Here is a 22289-nt window from a genome sequence, read left to right as displayed (position 1 = left end):
TTTCCTGCTTATGCAGGGGGTCGGACTCGATGATCTATTGAGGTCCCTTCCGACCCTAGCATCTATGAATCTATGAATCTATAAAGTTATAGCAGAAGAACAGATGAAACAACTTCATCTAGTGCCAACTATGATTCCTGACCCCCTTTTTGAAGAGGGAGTAGGGGAAAAACCCAAAGCTTTTGCAAAGTGCAAAACTTATAAAAGAGAAGAAAACTGAAAAATAACATTAATCCAGCTGACATTTATGTTGCTTGAGTTCAGGTGGTGCCAAACCCCATCCCTCAGTCCCTTTGACTGAGTTACCTGAACAATAGAAATTCTTTCCAGGCTAAAATCTGATGCACGTGTTTAATGGGGGTGGGAGGATTTTTCTTTTGATCCATTTCCTTCACTTAAAGGGAGATGTACTCGGCATTCCCGCTTTAGCTTAGGTTAGGGGATGGCTAACCTGCAACAAGTGGCATGGGGAGTTGTCATGTGGGGTACGAGTCCCAGGTGTTCAGTAAAGGGAGTTGCTAGAATAGAGGCAGGCAGGCAGGCATGTCTTCGGTTGCATGGAGTGGAGCAGGATCAGGATGTTGCTGCAAGATGGTGTCAGGTGTCCCCTTCCCTGGCCTTGCAGCTGCCACGAATTTCAGGATTTAGAGTTCTTCTTCACTACGTAAAACTTGTAGTGGTTGGCAAAGCCCTTGAAAGGTTAACCTGGCTCTTAGCAGTGATGCTTCTCTTACAGCAGTGTCTTCCTTTGCTCCCCATGGCTGTTAGGCCCTTCTGCCTCTATACCAGAGCCTAGGACACAAAATCTATCATGCATGTCTCTGGGGAGTGAGGATCAGAATCGCCCTTGGGGAGGGGGCTGGCCTTAACTTTTAGCAGGCCTGTCAAAAAGGTTAGCTATCACTGGCTTACGTCAGCAGTTCTCAGACCATGTTCTGAAGAATGCTGGGGTCCACAAGGAGATTGGAAGTAAGAAAGAAGTAGCCCAGGCAGTCTGCTGCCAGACTTTCTGCATCAGCTCACAGAATAGGAAGTAGGGGTTCTGTGGCAGAAATGATTTGAAAGGGTTCCATGACTTCAGAAAGTTTGAAAACTACTGATTTTAGGTTATAAACTTCTCCATTCCTGATCAGGGAACCAAATCTCACGCTACTTCCAGGCTATGAGACCAGAAGTCCTAAGAGCGTAGAGAACTGCAGCCATTTTCTTCACACAGCATCAAGGGACGGTCTTGGAGGTTTCCACTGAATATGGCAAAAGTCAAGGCTTTAAGTTATAATGGTCTGATCATTTTTGGGGGCGTCTTCCCTTCTCCCCTCCCACAGTGGTGATGAACACTTGCCGTTCTCTTTGTCAGCTGGAGCTGCATGTCTCAACACATGAAAAATCAGGTTCCTCTTTTTTGTTAGCTTGATGGTTAGGGAAGAAGGTTTGGAATATAGTCTGTGGGCCCATATGGATGTCAATGAATGCTGCTCAGACCATTACTATACAGACAAGTTAGCTATCAAACAAAGTAGAACGCTTGCAAACTACCAGCCAAACAAGTGTTTAGGACCTGTGAGACTTCTAAATACATAATCCATATCCAGAAGTGTTAAGTCTAGTTGGTGTTGACAAACACAGTGTTTATTCTTTGAAAGATATCCATGTTTTCCTTTTACATGCCCTGTTTTCCTACGAATTGCTATGCAGATGGTATGTAGTATTAGTCACTGCTTTAGAGACCTTTTGTAATATCACATTATACTTGTTTTTTGCCTTCAAATTTAAAGATTATTTCAGTGCATTATGTGGTTGCTATTAAATTTTGACTGCTAAGTGTAACTGCTGCTTTTACCTTAAGTTTTGGGTCATTTTAATATTAAAATAACAAAAGATTTAATTTTTTTATTACCAAGATTCCACAACAGTATTAGTTAAGTATTCTCTTGTGATTATGACTAGTTCTTTTCTTGCTGCAGTGATAATTTTGTTCCATTTTAGTCTTCTGGAGGAATATTTCATTGGTAAATTAGTTTAATTATTCCAGATTACTTCTTCTCATTATGCAGTATTGGGACAACTCCTATGTCCTTAACGTAATTGATTCAAAATATCCTCAGCCTCAAAGGGTCAAGACTCAAGAGTGACTTATGAAATCCAACATTTTATCAAAATCTGAAAGATCTAGTATAACCTGTCCTAAAAACCATATTTAAAAGACATTTTCAGGTTAAAGATCTCTAATTTTGCTTATGTTAACATGTCAGAAACAAAAATGAAGGATTCTGCATCCAACTTATTTTCCAACATTTGTTCACCTTCCATTCTACACTTTGCTTACTTGACTCCAGTAGAAGCAAGTTTCGCTTTCTGACTGGTCACATGGTGTTGTATCTTCTCAACAGAAATACTCATTGGTGTAGTATTAGATTTCCTTAGGGTAGGAAATAAGGGTAGGAAATTTCTAAATTAACACTGTCCTTTGAAAAACTACAGTACAACCTATGAACTGGACAGTTTTACATTTCAGTTTTCCGAAGTGACTTCGGCCTAAAAAATTCACTATAGATTTAGAAAATCTATTGCACTGGAGCACAGACCAAAACATTAAGACTTTTGCTTTTAATTATTTGAACAAGCTGAATTGCCACACGAATGAGCTCCAGGTAACCACTGTTTAGAAATGAGGCCAATATTAAATTGCACATTAGTGCAGAAAACAAGAAGCTTGTCCTAGTCAGTATTTAACAAGTTGAGTGTTCTCTATTTAATTGGAATACAGATTGTTGGGAAGTTGGGGAAGTTCATACAGAATTGTCAAATAAACCTTGAAAGAAATGGGTATAAAATAGAGCACTTATTTTAACTCCACACTTTATTTTAATGTGAGAACAGACTTCCCCAGAAAGTCAAGGAAATAATTTGTCTTAATTAAGCCAGTTCTTTCATCAGGATGTTAGCATGCCTGCCAGGTTGCCTTAGTTACAGGGGTGTGAAATAACGCAATTAATAATCTTTGCCTCTGGATCTAATATTGTCCTATTTAGGTTTATTGACTGGTGTTGTTGTGGACTCTGGAGATGGTGTAACTCATATTTGCCCCGTGTATGAAGGTTTCTCTCTTCCTCATCTCACCAGAAGACTAGACATTGCTGGGAGGGATATTACCAGATACCTTATCAAGGTAAACTAGAAAAAAAAGAAAACGTGAGTTTGTCCATGTGTTAATGAAAGCACATTTATATTGTCTTCATGATTTGGATTTTAAAATCAAATACTTTGCTCCACAAATACTTTGTTCCACAAGCTAGTAAAAGTTGTTCAGAAAGAAGAATGTTTCCTAGCTATTATAGGAAAATTTGCTATGAAATCTATCTCTTGCTCCAGAATCCTCTTTTAAAATACAATTTTAGTCTGTGGATTACATCAAGGGTGTCAAATTTACAGCCTGTGGGCCAGATCCAGCCCCCAGGGGTACTCTTATCTGGCCTGCCAGACTGCCAGTTGGTCACTAGATTTTTGGGTAATGTAGCTGGGAGTAGGTTGTTGCAGAATCCAGGGCTCTTGAGCCCTGGTGTCAGTGACACTTAGTAGCAGGAGAGGGAGTGAAGGCTGACACAACCCTGTTTGTCCTCCTTTTCCTTTGCCTGTCTCCACAACCTCAGCCATACCTTCTTGGCCACTGGCTCCTGCCATGTGATCTGTGCTAGAGCTGCCACAGTGGCACAGAGCATTCAGGAGCAGCCTCAGCTCCAGTTCCAGCACAAGCATGTCTCGGGGGGCTCACATCACTGCTGCATACTCTTGGTCAGAGCCAGAGCTGCTAATGCCACTGCCACGTACTCCAGATTAGAGCTGGTGCCACCATTACCTCCTGTCCTGGGCTGTATTCGGCCTGCACAGAGCCCCACAACCCAGATCCAGCATGGGACACAAAGTGAATTTGACACCCCTGGGTTTATATAAACCACATTCTAAATATAAACAGCAAACTGATTATAGCTGGGGTGTTCCTGGATCACGTCTGCCTCCCAAGAGAAACTAGGCTTGAGATGTGGTGTACTAGACGACATCGTGTTTCCTTAGAAATTTCCAAAATAGGCTGAATTTATACTGAGATTCAAAGTTTCAGTTTGAATTGAAGTATAACTTGCACCTTCTCCTAGTTCCTTAGGATAAGAAGTATTGTCTGAATTTGGACTCCACACGGTCCAGTTTCACAAGATGGGCAAATCTACTCCTGATTCGAATTTAATCATTTAATGACAGTATTATAAAAAAAAAAAAGATTTGTCTTATTTGGCAAAAATACATGCTTCTTGACCTGCATATTAAAGCTAATATTTTGCTGTGGTGTAGGTTGGGATTTAGCCAGTCTAGTGATGGGGGCATTTTCTGTGTTTGTAGATCTTTAAAATTGGAGTAAGATTTTCTAAAATGTAGAAACAGCTTTGCTAGCTTTTTCATATGGCTCTGTAGAAATAGCAACTCTGGTCCAATTAAAGTGGTCAAATTAAAATGAATTGTGCCATTATAAGCGATATTAACACACTTGAGCTCTGAGGGCAGGGTGGCACCTAATTAGTTCAGAAGAAGCAACTGATTTTTGCCTTGCTTTTTCTTTTGTTTGAAAAAATCATTTATAGTGAACTGTAGTGGTAAATGTGATTCCCAGTTTCTGGAGTAATCCTATGATTTTTCTGCTGTTGGAAATGAATAATTTGACCACTGTTCTTATTTTACTTTACAAGCATGATTTCTTTGACCTCAGCCACGTTTGCCATTGAAGTCAGTATGTCCCTGAATAAAAAATCAGTTAAATGTATGCTCACACTTAATCACTGATAGAAAACTGAGTCACTCCAACTTTACTTGAATATTTTCAAACAGCTGCTGTTACTGAGGGGATATGCCTTCAACCATTCTGCTGATTTTGAGACTGTTCGAATGATCAAGGAAAAGTTATGTTATGTGGGATACAACATTGAACAGGAACAGAAATTGGCATTGGAGACCACAGTATTAGTTGAGTCTTATACGGTAAGTAATGAGACAGAGTAATTTAGGAATAGAAAAATCATAGTTTTAACTTAAATACTGGTGTTCTTAAAAAAAAAAAAAAAAAGTAACATTATAGATGCAAAGTCATAAGCTTTTCTAACAGACAAAAAAAACACAGGAACAGTAAAAAGGAAACCTACTGAAGTCCAAAATCTCTCAAGTGTATGGACATCCATTTATTTTTTTTTAAATGTCTTTCTCTTTTAATAGCTGTGGTTCTTTTTCTTATGTCTTTACCTTTTTTTTTTTTTTTCCTTTTCTGACAGGATGGTTTATGAGAGGAGTTGCTTAAATCTGCCTTCTCTTACAGGGTGTACCATGTGTGTCATGCCAATGTTGTCCTATCAGAATATTCTAAGTCGAGAGGTATTCTCCAGCGAAATTACGATTTTTTTTTTGTCAATGAGACTTTTCTACTTTTTTTTTTATCAGTAGTTGAAATCAAATTACTGTATTACCAAAACAAACTTGGAGAAGATAGAAAACTGGGAGAACAACAGATTGTTGCCAGATCTCTAGCTTCTTACATCTAGCTGTTTGAGACATCCCAAAAACTGATATCTGATTCTGACTAGTGAAAAGCACAGTGACTTTTCCTACTGCATAACTCATGATAGTTAAAACTAACTTTAAACTGTGGTATGTGGCTAAAACTTTAAAAGTTTCTAACTGCTGTATATAGCTGGAAAAACGCATAAAATTGGTTGCAAGACTTGGTATTGCTGTTGCAAATTTGGGCAAAGATTTATTTTCTGTTACATACTGTTAAGCAGTGTAGATGTTTAAAATGAGGTTAAAATTGTGCTCTCTTTTCTATAGCTCCCAGATGGCAGGATTATCAAAGTTGGTGGTGAACGATTTGAGGCCCCAGAAGCCTTGTTTCAGCCTCATTTAATCAATGTAGAGGGGGTTGGTGTTGCTGAATTGCTGTTTAACACCATCCAGGCTGCTGATATTGACACCAGGTGAGAGCAGAACATTCAATAATACTTCTCTCTAACTTCTGTCAACAAAAAAGGATAGACCAGAACAACATCAGTTAAAGAACAAAAGTTACAGTGCTTAGAAGTAAATAACAAAATCGTTAGGAGAGGAACACCTACATGTGCTTAAGATCTCTGCTCTCAAGGACAGTATTCATGGAGAGTTTATACTGAGCAGGAAAAATATAGCTGTTTTACTGTTGAATGTATAGGCTTTGTGTCAGTGACAATTGTCTGTATTTCTTGGTTTTCCATTTGTTTATACACTGGAGTATCTACTAGTTATACAAGGAGACACTAGAAAGAATGCTTTTTCTTTAGGTCTGAATTCTATAAGCACATTGTGCTGTCTGGAGGTTCCACTATGTACCCTGGGCTGCCTTCACGGTTGGAACGTGAACTTAAACAGCTGTACCTGGAGCGAGTTCTCAAAGGAGACGTGGAAAAACTTTCTGTAAGTAATGATTTTATTGCTTATTTGTAGCCACAGCCAATATCCTGAATTACCACAAGAGGGAGCCAGTTGGACAGGAATAGAAAAGAACAGTTCCTGCCATGTATCACTAACATTCTGTCTTTCTAACTATATACCGTGTTTCAAACCGTGTAATACAAGCTTTCTAGTGATTTGCTTAAATGAACTTGAAATAAGGCCATACTCTGGTACTAAGTGAAGTTTGAAATTTGGGTTAGTTTCATGTAAATTTGTTCTTAAGCTTTAGTGTTCCAAAGCCCCACTGTATCTTAATAAAATACTGTTACATGAGCAAAATCAACTGAATTTTTTTTTTTCTGGAGCATTGTTGCATGCTGCATATCACAGGTATGAATTTAACCTCTGAGTAGCCAAGTTTTTCTTTAACAGTTCTACCATTATTCTGTGCAGGTCAGTTTTCTGTCCCCCTTCCCTTTTATTCATTGATTACTGTTATGGTCAGATAACAGTATTGCTCACATGTTACAGAACTAGACCTGTATTGCATTGCTGCTTTTTAAGATTTTTTTTATAGAGGAAATGCTTTACGCATGCTGTTTTTAATGTTGAATTATGTCCAGATTTTTCAAAAATATCTTTATTAAAACATCTATTCTCTAACAGCGTATTTCACCCCCCCAAAAAAGTTCAGTTATTATCCAGATAATCTTTTAAATGTACAGAATATTAACCGTATCAAAATAATTTACCTTCTGAACCTTAACCCAACTTTGAGACTTAGTCTGTTTTTAATTTTTAACAAATAGCACATTATTTGGAATTTTTTTAATTTGGTTCATTCTTCTACAGAAGAGTTTAAAGTTGAAATCCATTAGGAGAATTCTTTAGGTTCTCTTGTGGTCAGAATATATGCATAAGACTGTTCCTTTCCTGTTGTCTCTATCCATGATTTAGCCTAACTTTGCTTATACAAACCCTGCAGTATTTTGTGAACAAGTCCACTCTTCTGATAATCTTAGCCACCCACTGGAAAAAAACTTTAGAAATTCTGTGTTGTTCATGAAATGCTAAATTCAAAACCCATGTTTTACATTTGAATGCTGGGTGGGGGGGGGTGCATTGTGTGCATGTTGTTTTGTTTTTTGTTTTTTAATGGATAGTTTGGCGAAGTAACTTTAGGAAATACATCTCTGTCTGTCTTTAATTTCTGGTGCATCATAGTTATTTTCCTTCAGACTGTACAAGCTGGAAGCTTGCATGCTGAGTGCCCTCAGCTAAGCCCTCTAGTTTTGTGTGCACATTCTCCGTATTGAACAATTCCTGCTTCACTGTTGTAGCAAATGGCATGGGTTTTTTGTGTGGTTTTGTGTTGAGTCCCAACAATACAGTCTCCCTTTTCCTTCCTAGAAATTTAAGATCCGAATTGAAGATCCGCCTCGTCGAAAGCACATGGTATTCTTAGGTGGTGCAGTTCTAGCAGACATCATGAAAGACAAAGACAATTTCTGGATGACCCGACAAGAATACCAAGAAAAAGGAGTGCGTGTGCTGGAGAAGCTTGGTGTGACTGTTCGATAAAGCTCAGTGCTTATTCCTGTCACATGTCTAAAGCTTTTTTTTTTTCCTCTCCCCCCCCCCCCCCCCCCTCGCCCCCTTTCATTGCCAATCTGAACTCACTCAGCTACATGACATGGGAAAACCTGTCTATGGGCTTTGACCCAAAGGTCAGATTTTGTTCTGGTTTCTTGGGGTAGCTGTTGTTTAATGTTTCTTAATGTGGCTAAATTTACCTATTTAAATTCACCATTTTCCTGCAAACAGAACAGAGCAAGAGTGGCCTGTCTTCCTCATTGTTTCCTCCCAGTAGGCACTTGGGTAGTTTGGTAGGCTTTTCCAGCAAGGTTTATTGTTGTAATACTGCTAAGCTTTTGTGTCTAGCTCCCTGAGGGTGGTGTGCCTTTTTAACATAAGAAAACTTTTGAGCCTCAACTTTTACCACCTGTTATTCTCATGATTACCGTTGTATCATTTGGCCTTCATCTATGTTGGCATTTCCTTACCACAGTTAGAAATTTTCATTTAAACACACAGCTTAAGCAGCCAAGTGAGTACATATGGATGTTCTATATGCATTAGCCATCTAAACTGGCTAACATTTACTTGGAACTATTTAAAATAAGTGACTTAATAGATCGGAGTTTTCAGGCTGAACTTTTTTCGTGAACAGTGAATATTTAATCAGTTCCTACCACAAAATTAAACATTAAGAAATCTTGAACATTTTGACAAATTCAGATTTGTGGCCTTGCAGTTGTTCACAGCTGTGTTGCTTTTTTGCAGTGGAATGCTTGGAGTCGATTTAATTAGCAAATTCTTTTCTTTTTTTACAGTTAAGTTTTGGTACCATCGTGTAGCTCTATATAGAGAGCAAGGATTGCTCTATTAAATTATTGGCTAACAAATTTAAATGATGAGCTGGGACTGGAGCCTCCAAAGCCTTTCTTTTTTGGTGGACATGTTAAAAAAAATGCTTGTGAAAATTGTAATTATATGTGACATTAAAACCCCAACAAAGTTATAGAAGTTTGACATTTCTGTAAGTGCTTTTTTGTATATCACAACTTAGCAAGTACATTAACTTAGTGCCAAATAGTTATTGCAAATTAACCTTTTACATTACTGACCAGTGTTTGTTAAAACAAAGAGATATTTATAAACAGCCACCGGCAGTAGATTATAAAGAATGACCTATATTTGTTGCAGTTAAAAATAATATTGGAATACGAGACTTGTGGATATTTACCAGCTAGTAACAATTCAATCTGTCCAGTCTTGATTTTTTTTTTTTTGGTTTGTTTTTTGTTTTTTTTTGTTCTATTCCTGTGGAATTGGGAAGGAAGCAAAACCAGCATTGGGAAGTCTTTCTACAAAAGCACATTAAAGCTGAGTTCTACTGAAAAATAGGTATTGTCACTGGTCATCAACAGCTGTGTCGTTTGAGTATAGTTATCAGTATGTTTTTATTTGTAAACAGAAATATTAGTAACATCTTCAGAATAAAATCTGTTGCCTTGATGTAAAGTTTAGGAAAAACTCCTTGCATATCTGCATGCCAACCAGATAGATTGAAGCTATCTTTTTCTCAAATGTGATAAGGAAGAAAATACCTATTGTGTTAGTTCCATGACGAGTGAAGCAAACTTGACTATTTCAGAAGTAGGAACTAGACTTTCAGAGTTCAGTATGCATTCTGTTGGCATGCATCTTAGTGGTACACATCTTTTGATATCAATATTTTGCCCTCAAACCTTCCTTTTAATTTCAGAAAGTTTTCTTTCATAAGTTGATGGCAAGACCTTTCTTTTGGCTTAGAGGACTAATATGCAGAAGGCATAATGTCTACGTTTCTTTTAATGCTAAGATAGTCGCTGAACTACTGTTAGTGATGACCATTTAATTACAGGAGGGTGTTTTTTCAGCAATATTTACCCTCAACTTGAACAATATGAGTTTATAGGCATGCTGGTCATGCCTCAAAGCATACCTTTAAACGGTTGTTAGATTTCTGGGGACACGAATGTAAGGGGTACTCTGGATTCCTATAGTTTTCTGTAAACTCAATACACAAAAAATCCTTTTAGAAATGCTATACAGCAGACAGTAGTAGAGGACTTGCTTTTAGAACATATTAGCAGCAATGGCTTCTCATGTGGTGTATATTTCTGGGCTTGTGGACACGGTGTTGGGAACCATGGGAATAAACCAAAGAATGACATAAGGACTTTCCTTTTAGAATGACAATCTGTCATCTGACTTCAGAAATATAGGGCCTGACCCTGCAATCCTTTCAGAATCTGGCCCTTGCACTGGAGTACTTACAGTACTGTGAGCATGTGACGAGTGAGAGGCCACTTGATTGTGCGGTAACTTGGGTTTCTGTGGAAACTCAGCATAATTATTTAAAAGAAAATAATTAATACTTTAAATGATTGCTACCCTGGATATGAAAGACTGCTGTTACCAACTTGCCATTGGGTAACGTTTGTGTTGAACAAGTGTTTCAGTTGCTCTGGGTTCTCTTCCTATCCTGTGTGTGGGCTGTCAGTTTGGACCTTTCCTATTGCTGCAAAAGCGATCTGGTTTTAAACCTTTTTGAAGACCAAATGCTCAAATTTGCAATATGCTTCAGCTCCCGTTAAAGTTGCCTCTGCAGTTGTGAGAGTTCTTGGAAACATCCTATTTTTAAACTTAACCTGCTTTGAAAATGCAATGTTTTAGGATGTTAACCTATGTAGTAAAACAAGTGGCTTTTTATATAGTTCTGAGCAATGTTAAAAACAAACAAAACACACAATGCCATATGAGAGATCATGAATGGAAACACCATTAAATTGACAGGTCTTTTCAATTACAAAAAAATAAAATCACATTTTTCAAGGTGGCTTGTTTTCTTTGTCTCCTTTCAGAAATCACAAATCCATCACTCTTTTTTTTTTTTTTCCTCCTGTAACTAACCTTTTCAATATGAAACATTACAGACTGGTAATGTTGTCAGATTCCTGGGGAATCTGACGCATTGAACTAACCCACTTCTAATTGCTGCCGGTTATGCACTAGCACCCTATGTTCAGAGGACTTATATGTTTCTTTTCCAATCACTTAAGAAACATAAGTGGAAAGGAATCTTGTCAAGATTTATCTCCCAGTTGAAGGCTAGCAAGGGTTATACTTTCTGTACATGGTAATGTGTGAAGGGGTGCTAAGACCTCTCAGCTTCCATTGACTGGAATACTCTGAGAAATGTACTGACCCCAGGTCACGTTATACAACAAAATGCTTCACAGTAACATTTTCATTTTGGGGGAAAAATCTTCTTGCCTTTAACGAAGTCAGTTGCTGTTAAATGAAATAAAATTGTGTTCATTGAAGGTGCACTTGTTCAAAACAGCTTTATTTGGGAAACTGTTCATGTTGGTTCTTTTAATTCTCTAAATTGCCTTGCAGATATGGTGAAGACAGGATCCTCTGCTTAAATTGAACTGGCTTTGGTAAGTAATTAGCAAGGTGGTTGGCTTTTAAGCATGGTTTGTGTCCACATGGTAATATCAGCGTAACAGCACGTTGTTTTATAGTTACTATTCAGTATTAGCTGGCACAGTATTTCTTTTGTAACTGTGTTGGCATGTGGAACAGTACCCCTGACTGTACCCGTGTTAACAGGCCGGGTCAACCTTCCTTTTTCCCAGGATGCTGTACATGTCATTCTATGTGTGAGTTTTCCATGCACTCTGCCCCCTGCTAAGGAATTATAGGAAAACTTTTTTCCAGACTTCTTTTTTCTAGTGTGAACTAATACCACAGGCAACATAAGAGATGATGACACATTTGATGCTACAAAAAATGCTGTTCTGTCTTAAATTGGGATGAATATCATGGCACAGGCAAATACTTCTATCCAGCACCTTAACAGAGGAGGGGGAGGGGAGTACTTTACAGGGTCTTGCCACAATGCATTCTGGAAAATTATGCTTTACCTTTGCTTGCTTGTTTGCTTAATAGTTTTCCAGATTTTGTTTGGCCAGTGTGTCTGTATGCCTGATTTAACATGGCTTATTTGTGTTTACAGTTGTTTCTGTATAGCTCATCTCTGTGTCAACATGTACCTAGTTGGGTGAAAGCTGAGTAGCATTCCTCCCTATAGGGGGTTTTCCAAGAGAACCTCTTAATAAGACCCAAGCTTTGGTACCAGTTCAAACATTGCATAGAGTGAGCCTTTTAACTAGGTGTTTGTTTCCAAATTTGTCTCTTTTCCTATATTCTGTCTAATATGAAAACTACTATAAATTAAGAGATGGTTAGAAAAATGTGTTGCATACTAACATAAAGTACACTTTCTTTTTTTTCCGGAACCCATAACATTTGGGAAAAACCAGGGAAGAAATGAATGACCATGAATGCCTTTCTGCCAGCTTACCATTTTTGCTTGATGCTGCAGAATCAAGCAAGCATCTAGGAAAATCTCCTTCATTTCAGTATTATAGGAAGACAAGCACCTCCCACTCATACCTCACTTAAGTAGAAGGAATGAGTTTTGCCTACTACCGTCACTGCCTAAGGTTGTAAAAGAGTTGGCTACACGCACAAGGAAAGAAGCAAGCAGTATTGCATAGCTTCTTATATCAACATGTATTTGTAATGTTTAAAAGCACTTCTAACAAAATATCATCCAAGGGAATATGTGTTCCCAAATGGCCAGTGTTTACAACACAGCTGAAACCCCTTTTAACAGGAGAACGTGGAGCCACATGATTGATGGACAAAAAGCTGCAACTGTCAAAAGTTTGACAGTGTAGAAATTCTTTAACCTAATTGCACCTTCCCCAAATCTAAGGACATGGTTTTGGCCTCAAGGGGCTAGGAGGGGTATTTTAGGAGCAGAGGGAACTAACACAGCCACGGGCAGATCTAGAATTTTGAAAAGGGTGGAGGAGATCATCGCATGCAAAGCAACACATTTTTATCCAGTTAAAATCAGATTAGACACTGGTGGGGAAGTGGGGGACCTGGAGGAAGTACAAGGAGGGAGCAACAGGGGACCCCCCCCCTTATTCTTCCTGAGAAAGTAGGGCAGTCAACTAGTTTCCTCAAGTGCCTGTAAACGAATGCAGAGCCTGGGAAGCTAGCAGAAATTTAAGTCCTCACACAGTCAAGGAACTATGACATGATTGGAATAACAGAGACTTATTGCTCCAGTCATGTGAGCTATCCCACCATCATGGATGGGTACAAACTGTTCAGGAAGGACAGGCAGGGGAGAAGAGGAGGAGTTGTACTATATGTAAAAGAGCTGTAAGATTGCTCAGAGCTCCAGTATGAAACTGTTGAAAGTCTCTGGGTTAAGGTTAGAAGGGAAAGCAACATGGGTGATGTCATGGTGGGTGTCTGTCTGCTATGGGCCGCCAAACAAGGAGGATGAGGTAGATGAGACTTTCTTCAGACAACTAGCAAAAGTTTCCAGATCACAGGCTCTGGTTCTCATGGGGGGACTTCAATCACCCTGACATCTGCTGGGAAGGCAATACAGCAGTGCGCAGGCAATCCAGGAATTTTTCGAAGAGTGTTGGAGACAATTTCCTGGTGCAAGTATTGGAGAGAGCAAGTAGGGGCCATGTTCTTGAACTGCTGCTCACAAACAGGGAAGACTTGGTGAGGGATGTAGAAGCAGATGGCAACTTGGGCAGCAGTGACCATGAGATGATTGAGTTCAGGATCCTGACAAAAGGAAGAAAGAGCAGCGGAGTATGGACCGTTGACTTCAGAAAAGCAGACTCTCTGACTCCCTCAGGGAACTGATGGGCAGGATCCCCCTGGGAGGCCAGGCTAATGGGGAACGGAGTCCAGGAGGGTGGGGTGTATTTTAAAGAAACCTTACTGAGGGCACAGAAACAAACCAGCCTGATGTGCAGGAAAAATAAATGTGGCAAGCAACCAGCTTGGCTTAGCAGAGAACTTTTCAGTGAGCTTAAACACAAAAAGGAAGCTTACAAGAAGTGGCAGCTTGGACAGATGGCTAGGGAGGAGTATAAGAATATTGCTTGGGCATGCAGGGGTGAAATCAGGAAGGTCAAAGTGCAATTGGAGTTGGAACTAGTAAGGGACATAAAAAGGTAATAAGGGTTTCTGCAGGTACATAGGCAGCAAGAGGAAGATCAGGGAAAGTATGGGTCCCTTACTGAATTGGGGAGGCAATCTAGTGATGGATGATGAGGAAAAGGCTGAAGTACTCAATGCTTTTCTTACCACAGTCTTCACAGGCAAGGTCAACTCCCAGACTACTTCACCGAGCAGCACAGTTTGGGGGGAAGGTGAGCAACCCTCAGTGGTGTATGATCAGGTTAGGGACTATTTAGAAAAGCTGGTTGTGTACAAGTCCATGAAGCTGGATGGACTGCATCTGAGGGTGCTGAGAGAGTCAGCCACTGGCCATGATCTTTGAAAACTCATGGTGATTGGGGGAGGTCATGAATGAATGGAAAAGGGCAAATATAGTGTCTGTCTTTAAGAAAGGGAAGGAGGAAGATCCAGGGAATTACAGACCAGTCAGACTCACCTCTGTAGCGGGTAAACTGAGTTATGCTCAGGTTCTTAGCATAACTTTAGGCCTTCCCAGAACTAAGCAATTAAATTGTACAGAGTGCCTTATAAGGCACTGGGGAAAAATGAGTGCTGTGATTGGTATGGTGGGCTAACCAGCTACAGTAGTTCCCCTAGAAGAAAAGAAAACCATAAACAGAATAGGATTGGAGTACCTTATCTAAAAGGATGAGGTAAGAAACTTGAGGATTGGGCAGTTTGAGATGAGAAAGTTACAAACGTAGTGAACAAACAAAGAGACCGTGTGTGTTTGTGTTGCCACCCTGGTTAAAGACAGGAGTAGCCTGGGTATTCTTGTTCAAACAAGGAATCCGGAAACTAACATCCCACACACACAGGAGAGGATCTGAGGCCAGTACCACCGACGGTTGCTATTGTAATGTCTAAGGAACCACTTGCCAGGTCGTATTGCAAGGATAATTATCTTGTAATAAGCCTACAGGTTACTAATAAAGTTCACTTGATACCAAATCAGACGAGGGGCCATGTCAATCCTTGGGGGTCTCTGGTTAAAGGAATCCTGGGGCAACAACCTCAGTCCACAGAAAAATGGAGCAGGTCCCCAAGGAATCCATTTCTAAGCACTTGGAGGAGGAGAAGAAGGTGATTTAGGAACAGTCAGCATGGATTCACCAAGGGCAAGTCATGCCTGACCAATGGGATCGCCTTCTATGATGAGATGGTTGGCTCTGTGGATGTGGAGAAAGCAGTGACTAGCGAGGCTTTTGACACAGTCTCCCACAGTGTTCTTACAAGCAAGCTGAGGAAGTGTGGATAGAAAGTTGGCTGGACCTTTGGGCTCAATGGGTAGTGATCAGTAGTTCAAGGTCTGGTTGGCAGTGCCCCAGGAGTCAGTCATGGGGCTGGCTTTGTTCAATATCTTCATTAATCATCTGGAAAATGAGATGGATTGCATCCTCAGTAAGTTCACAGATGACACTCGGCTGGGGCAAGTAGTAGATATGCTGGAGATTAGGGCTAAGATTCAGAGCAGTAGAGACAAATTGGAGAACTGAGCCAAAAAAAGATCTCTTAAGGTTCAACAAGGGTAAGTGTAAAGTCCTGTACTTGGGATGGAAGAATCCCATGCACCGCTACAGGCTTGGGACCAACTGGCTAAGCAGCAGCTCTGCAGAAAAGGACCTGGGGGTTACAGTGGACAATAAGCTAAATATGAGTCAACAGTGTGTCCTTGTTGCCAAGAAGGCTAATGGCATACTGGCCTGTATTAGGAGTGTTGCCAGCTGATCGAGGGAAGTAATTATTCCCACCTATTCTGCACTGGTGAGGCCACATCAGGAGTACTGTGTTCAGTTTTAGGTCACCCACTATAGAAAGGATGTGGACAAGTTGAAAAGAGTCAATGAAAATGGTTAGAGAGCTGGGGCACTTGACTTTTGAGGAGAGGCTGAGGTAACTGGGTTTATTTAGTCTACAGAAGAGGACTGAGGGAATTTAATAGCAGCCTTCAAGTAACTGAAGGGTGGTTACAAACACCATGGCAGTAGACTGTTCTCAGTGGTGACAGATGACAGAACAAGGAGCAATGGTCTCAAGTTGCAGCAAGGGGAGTTTAGGTTGGAGAGTGGAAAAATCTTTTTAACTAGGAGGGTGTTGAAGCACTGGAATCAGATTACCCAGAGAAGCTGTGGAATCTACATCTCTGGAGATTTTTAAGGCCAGGCTTGACAAAGCCCTGGCTGGGATGATCTAGTTGGGGTGGGGGTTGGGCTAGATACAGGGTTTGGACTTTGAGCACGGGGGTGGGCTTGATGACCTCCTGAGGTCCCTTCCAACCCTCATTTTCTATGATTCTGATTCTAATATGCTAGGGGTGCAGGGCTGTATTATTCAGTTTAAGATGGAAGCAAAAACAAATACAACTTCATTGGAATGTGGAACAAAGTTTTAAAAAGGATCAGGTAGATTCTGGTGAGCCATAAGGTCAAGGGACTCAGAACTTCTTGACTAGAAATGCTGCTGCCACTGCCAAGCAAGTTGGTTTGGTTTTTTGGGGGGTAGGGAGGGGAAGCGGGGGGCAGGGAGGCAGTGCAGCTGCTCTGTTTTATGCGACTCTTCATTTAAGAGCAGACCGTTAAGGAAGTTTTGCATTCTGGCTTAAGAGGAGAGAGCACTCAGTAATGGGGCCTTTTAGGCTGGTAGGATGAAGCAAAACCGACATGGTACTGCTTAACTACAAGATTGAGAAGGAAAATGGAGTCCTGCCCCTGCATATTCCAGGCCTTCCCTGTCCCACACTCAGGAATGTTTTCTATGTAGTTCAGCCCAGTTTAGCAAATTCCAGCTACTAAGAGTATTGAAGATGCTGGGCCTCCCACCATACCCCCCCCCCCTCCCCCAATCTGATTATTTGCCCTGGAGCTTAGCTGTCTTGGGGATCGTCCTTCTGTACCAATTTTCTCATAACCCTCCCTATCCAGAAACAACCATTTTAAATCTCTTCAGGCATTGTTTTAATTGCTCCATGCTGACATCAATGCTAAACTAACAGCACATGCTGGACTTGCATCAGGCATGCTGTGACTTACAAGCTGCGGGCGCAGCGTTGGGGTTGTGATTCTGAATCTGACCCTTTTGTTGTCGCCTTTCCTGGCCAAAGCAGAAAGTGGGTTGGGAAGCTTAAAAAGACATGTTCCTTTTTTAAAAACCTGGACAGCAGTATCAAGGAAAAAAGAGTTGGAAGTCTCCAGCCTACCCTTGGTCTTACCTTCAGCCACAAAAATGCTAAAGAAAAAGTCTCCCCTCCTTTGGGGAACCCTGTGCCAACTATGTACTAGAACATGCATCTTTGACATTATAGTCTGAATTACCATTCCTACTTTGAATGTAAATCTTAAACAATGCAAATCAAGTAAAAGGTAATTGGATGTATATGAATTCTAATGCTAAGTTTCTCCTAGTGGGCAAAAGATTTTTTTTTTTAACATAGGATGTTAGAACTGCAAAAAGTTAACTATCCAGGTAATGAATTACCTGTAACTAGAACCTCTTAAAATATGGTCAGCACTAAAGGGTAGATAGCATGCAAATTTATGACCCACATTGGAACAAAGTACAAACTATAGTTTAATAGATAGTGATCTAATTATCCAAGACATTACAGTGCTGGAGGATGCACATCTCAATTTCTTTGATATTATTTCAGCTTGTTCTATTAATGCTTCCTCTGAAGCTTGGCTAATGGCCTGTGTATCAGTTAAGCCATGCTCAGAAATTATTGATCTGCACCTTGATACTATGAACTTGTCTTTAGTTTGGTCATTCAGTAGCATATGGTGAATAAGAGAGTTCCTGTTTGCTGTAAGGTAGCTAGCCTGTCAATGAGACTGGATCTCCTTGTGACAAGTTGCACTTCAGAAAGACTTCAGCTGAAATACCTGTCTACTGAGTGTGCACTCATTAAATTTATGGATGGCACCATAGTGGGTGGGATAACAGACACTCTATAGTTCAGGATTCAGATTCAAAATTACCTTGGTCAGCTGGAAAAAAGTCTGAAATGCATAGGATGAAATTTTATAATGACAAACACAAAGTACCACACCTAGGAAGAAACAATCAGATGAACAAATACGAAATGGGGATGGGCTTACTGAGTCAGTGTAGTCTTGTTGCAAAAAGAAAAAGCAAGCTGGGGTATATTAACAGGTATGTTGTATTCAAACCCTGAAAAATGCTTCTTCCCTGCAGTGAGGCCTGAAGTAAGGCTTCACTTGGAACACTATCTAGTTTTGGGCACCACATTGAATGAAACACATAGACAAATTGGAAAAAAAAGGAGAGCAACAGAAACAACTAGAAGTCTGGAAAACAGAATGTATGAGAAAAGATGAAAAAAACTGGAATTCTTTGGTCTGGAGAAGAGAAGACTTAGCAGGTCCAGCTCTATCTTCAAATACAAAAAGAGTTGTCTGAAAGAAGGTGATCAGTGATCCACAAGGGACAGGATAATAAATGAGCTTAAATTGCAACAAGGGAACTTTAGTTGCCTATTAGGAAGAACTTTCTAACTCTGAGGATGATTTAAAAGTGCAACAGATTACCTAGCAAGGTGTTGAATCTGTCATTGGATGTTTTTAAGTGCAAGTTAGACAAACGTGTTTAGGATGGTTTAGATGGGGATAATCCTGTTTAGAGCCAACCTTCTAAACTCACTTCCAGTCCTATTTTTTTTTGTTTGTTTGTTTGACTATCAGTGTATGAGAAGTTGCAGAACCAGGCAGTAGGTGACCAGGAGATCAAGTTCCTTTGGTCCTTTCTGACTGTGCTATTTCAAACATTAAGTTGTAGGGTTAAGATGCAAGAATCGTTTGCTTGCATTATGCAGGTGGTCAGATGGAAGATTATGACGATCTCATTGGCTCAGATCTACTAAATAGCCCTTAAAACATGTGAGTAGGCTAATCTATTAGATTTATCTATTTGCTTATGCAGAGATTTACTTTTCCAAGGAAGAGTTAGTTGTACAGCACTTGTTCTCAGTACTGAAATGCAATATGAGAAGAAAATGAAAAATAGGGAAACAATAACTTTTCCTGTACCCAGCATGCATGCCTGCGCAGCATGCCACCCAGGAAAAGCACTGCACATGGAAAGAGCAAAAGGGAGTGCTCATACTTCAGATGAAAGATTTGCAGCGCTTCCAACAACTGCCAGCAGGAGCATTAAGAACAAAAGCAGAACGTGCCAGAAGTCTTGTTCTGTTTTTAAGGCACTTGAGCACTTAGCTGCTATTTTCAGTGCTTAAGTCCAAAATTAAAATCTTCAAAGCCCTCATGCAACTGTCACTTAAACCTGGAGATATGTAAATTCTCTAGGGGCCTAAATTTCTTCTGACTTTACACCCAATGGGGTTCACAAACTAGGTATTCCTTCACCTCATTTGGCTGCAGAGTCCAAGCCATCAAGTTGGTACCAGAACAGATATCACGAAATTCATCCAAGAGGAACTCCCTTAACCACCAGTGCCCTTGTAGAACTCCCCTGGTATATGGGAGACTTGAGTTCAAATCCTCACTTTGCCTAGTATGGATTTAAATCCACATCTTATGCCACTTAGGAGTCTCCTTACCACTGAGCTATAAGATATTCTCTGGTGGGGGAATCTGTGTTGTGAAAAGTACTCACTAGGTATTCACTAGTTGCATCCACACGTGTGGATGTTCATTTCAGCAGGAACAACTAGCAGCAGTGCACATTGTGCCACTGCTAGTCCCAAGGGACTGCCTGTGCCATGCACCCTCTAGTGTACAGCAAGTTACCTTGGGTGGGGCCAGACTGGGCTGGCCTCAGGCATCTTACCTGGGGGCCTCCAGGGGTTGCAGCAGTGGTGATTCTTCCCCGTGGAGTCTGGCCAGCCAGGCTCTTGCTTTGAGCAGCACACACTGTCTCACACGCACACCCCACCATACACACGTACCCACACCTCCCACACACTGCCATACACATGTACCCACACCAACACCCCCTCACATACCTCAGCCACCCTCCCCATCCCCCTCACAACCCCCCCCAGCCACCCTTCCCTCACACATGGTGCCACAAACCCCATGCTCACCCACACACCCCACACCTATCCACCCTCCCACAAATCCCACACCCCACATGCACACCCACCCACAGCCCCCCACAAACCCTGTACCCATTCAACCCGTACCCCCCCAAGCCCCTCCATATCGCCTCACAATATACAAACGTAAGACTTCATTTTAAGCTATTATGTAATCACCTCTATGTACACTATGCAAACGCATATAAACCAGGAAAAAAATACTTTTTGAAGTCAAATGAATATACTATAAATTGTTTGGTTTTTTTGTTTGGTTTTTTTAAATATAGTTGGTTTTTTTCTGGTTCCAAGATGGCAAAAACCTCCTTGCCAAAAGCAGTCCTTCTGGAGGCAAGGGGAGGAGCTTCTGGTGGCAAGGTCAGAGGTTAGGGGTGCAGGACTTCCAGTTCCAAGATGGAGACCAGGGGTGGGGCACTTCAAGGGGTGGGGCTACCCTTGTGGCCCACAGCAGCTCACCAAAACTTGTTAAGTGGCCCTCCAGTCGAAGTAATTGCCTATCCCTTTTTTATTGTCTGGTGACTAGGAGGACATCCTTGTTTCCATTACATTTGTTTTATGTAAAGTGCAACAGCTTCAGCAGGACAAACTGAGAAACCTGCACTGCAGTTTCCCTATAATCCAGTGGGTAGCCCACCATGCTTCAGAGGAGCCAGCTTTGGGATTAGCATCCCTGCTTCTGTTCTGTGCACAAAATGCCTGATCTGGTTTAAACAGCTAAATGCTAAGAAGAGAAGCAGGCCTTCAACCCTGTACTCTGCCCTCCCCTCAACAGGCTACCTCTGTGGTTTCCTACTTGGTATACGGGTTTTACTGTATCTTTGTCTCATGTGCCTCTCTCCCCGTCCATTATGTGCAGCCCAGGCATTACCTTAGGCCTGTGGATAAGAGCATTACAACTCCTTTGAGGACATGGCCCTTAGTGACTACTTTAAGCCCTATTATGTCTACTGACAGGCCTTCCCCAAATCTATGGCGTTCAGGTTGAGGTTCTGCTATAAAATTTGTGCTTTAATTTGTGGGGTGGGCCAGTTGCTTCCAGAACAGAATCCTTTCTATTCTTTGAGGTTTTGTTAGGGAGAGGAGAGGCTCAGAAGGAAGTGACTCCCCCTTCCCTCACTGCTACATTTTAGTACAGTTGTTGCTTTCAAGAATATGTATGGTCTGTTTTCTTCAGACTGTTGGCTTGTCTGGTAAAATAATTAGCTGTTAGGCAGACAGAGGGAAAGGATCACATCTGCACAAGACAGGAAGACTGGGACAGTAGAAAAGGGGGAGAAAAAATCCCTGCTTGAATCACAGCTGCCCACCATGCACAGTAACAGCACTTGCCAAGAATATTCACATTGATTTAGGGAGAAAAGCTGAGGAAACCATTTTAACCCCAGCTTGCTTGGACTGGTGACAGTATCTCTCTAGACAATTCCTACTTGGGCCAAAAGGCGGCTTTTCAGCCATACGTCCCACCTCCCCTCATCTTATATTATCAGCATAACACAATATGGAAGAATTGTTGGGGGTTTGTTGTTTTTGTTTTAAAGGGCTGTTTTGCAAAGCAGCTTTCCAAACTGAGCAATGTGAAGGTACACACATTTATTCCCCCTTGATAAAATTACAGGTATTATTTGGTCAAAGAAGAGCTGGGTAGATCATTCAAAGGTAATTTCCAGTGATGGGAATATTTGCATTACTGCAATAGTCTTTGGAGCAGAGGTTTATTCAACAACTTTTGTTTCTGTTTACATGCTGTCTATGAGCAAAGGTTGTTTTTTTTAAAGGAACATTAATCCAAAATTATTTCTGTGCATTACTTGTAGATTGTTCACAAGCAGTTAGCTGGGAGTAGTTTATATTCACATTTTTCGTTGGTTGTTTGATTAGAAACTTAAGTCACTTGATGAAATCCTGTTCCATAGTTAGATGCACATAACAGCTTGAATCACATTTCTGGGATGGATATTCCCATTTAATACAGTTTCTTGTGAATGCTGTGCCATTTTTGTTTGAAGTTTGCTGTTTTAGTGGACTGCTTTGTCAGCAGGAGACCTCGGTTCAGTTCCCAGCTCAGACACAAGCCTCAGAC

General features: G+C 40.8%; 1 protein-coding gene across 2 annotated transcripts in view; it reads left to right on the top strand.

Annotated features, from left to right (window-relative positions):
• ACTR2 (ARP2 actin related protein 2 homolog) overlaps positions 1-10906 on the top strand; it is a 35331-nt gene extending 24425 nt beyond the window's left edge. For both annotated transcript variants that reach the window (XM_019549164.1, XM_019549163.1), the window contains exons 5-9: positions 3033-3169; positions 4876-5025; positions 5866-6011; positions 6351-6483; positions 7873-10906. In XM_019549164.1, coding sequence (XP_019404709.1) covers positions 3033-3169; positions 4876-5025; positions 5866-6011; positions 6351-6483; positions 7873-8043 — 737 coding nt within the window. In that variant the 3' untranslated portion in view covers positions 8044-10906. The remainder of the gene's footprint in view (positions 1-3032; positions 3170-4875; positions 5026-5865; positions 6012-6350; positions 6484-7872) is intronic.
• The last annotated feature ends 11383 nt before the right edge of the window (positions 10907-22289 follow it).

This window comes from Crocodylus porosus, unplaced genomic scaffold (genome assembly GCF_001723895.1).
Source record: "Crocodylus porosus isolate Cpor-Errol unplaced genomic scaffold, CroPor_comp1, whole genome shotgun sequence".
Classification (NCBI taxonomy): domain Eukaryota; kingdom Metazoa; phylum Chordata; order Crocodylia; family Crocodylidae; genus Crocodylus; species Crocodylus porosus.
Note: the sequence above shows the minus strand (reverse complement) of the source record. Positions and strands in the feature narration are given on the sequence as shown.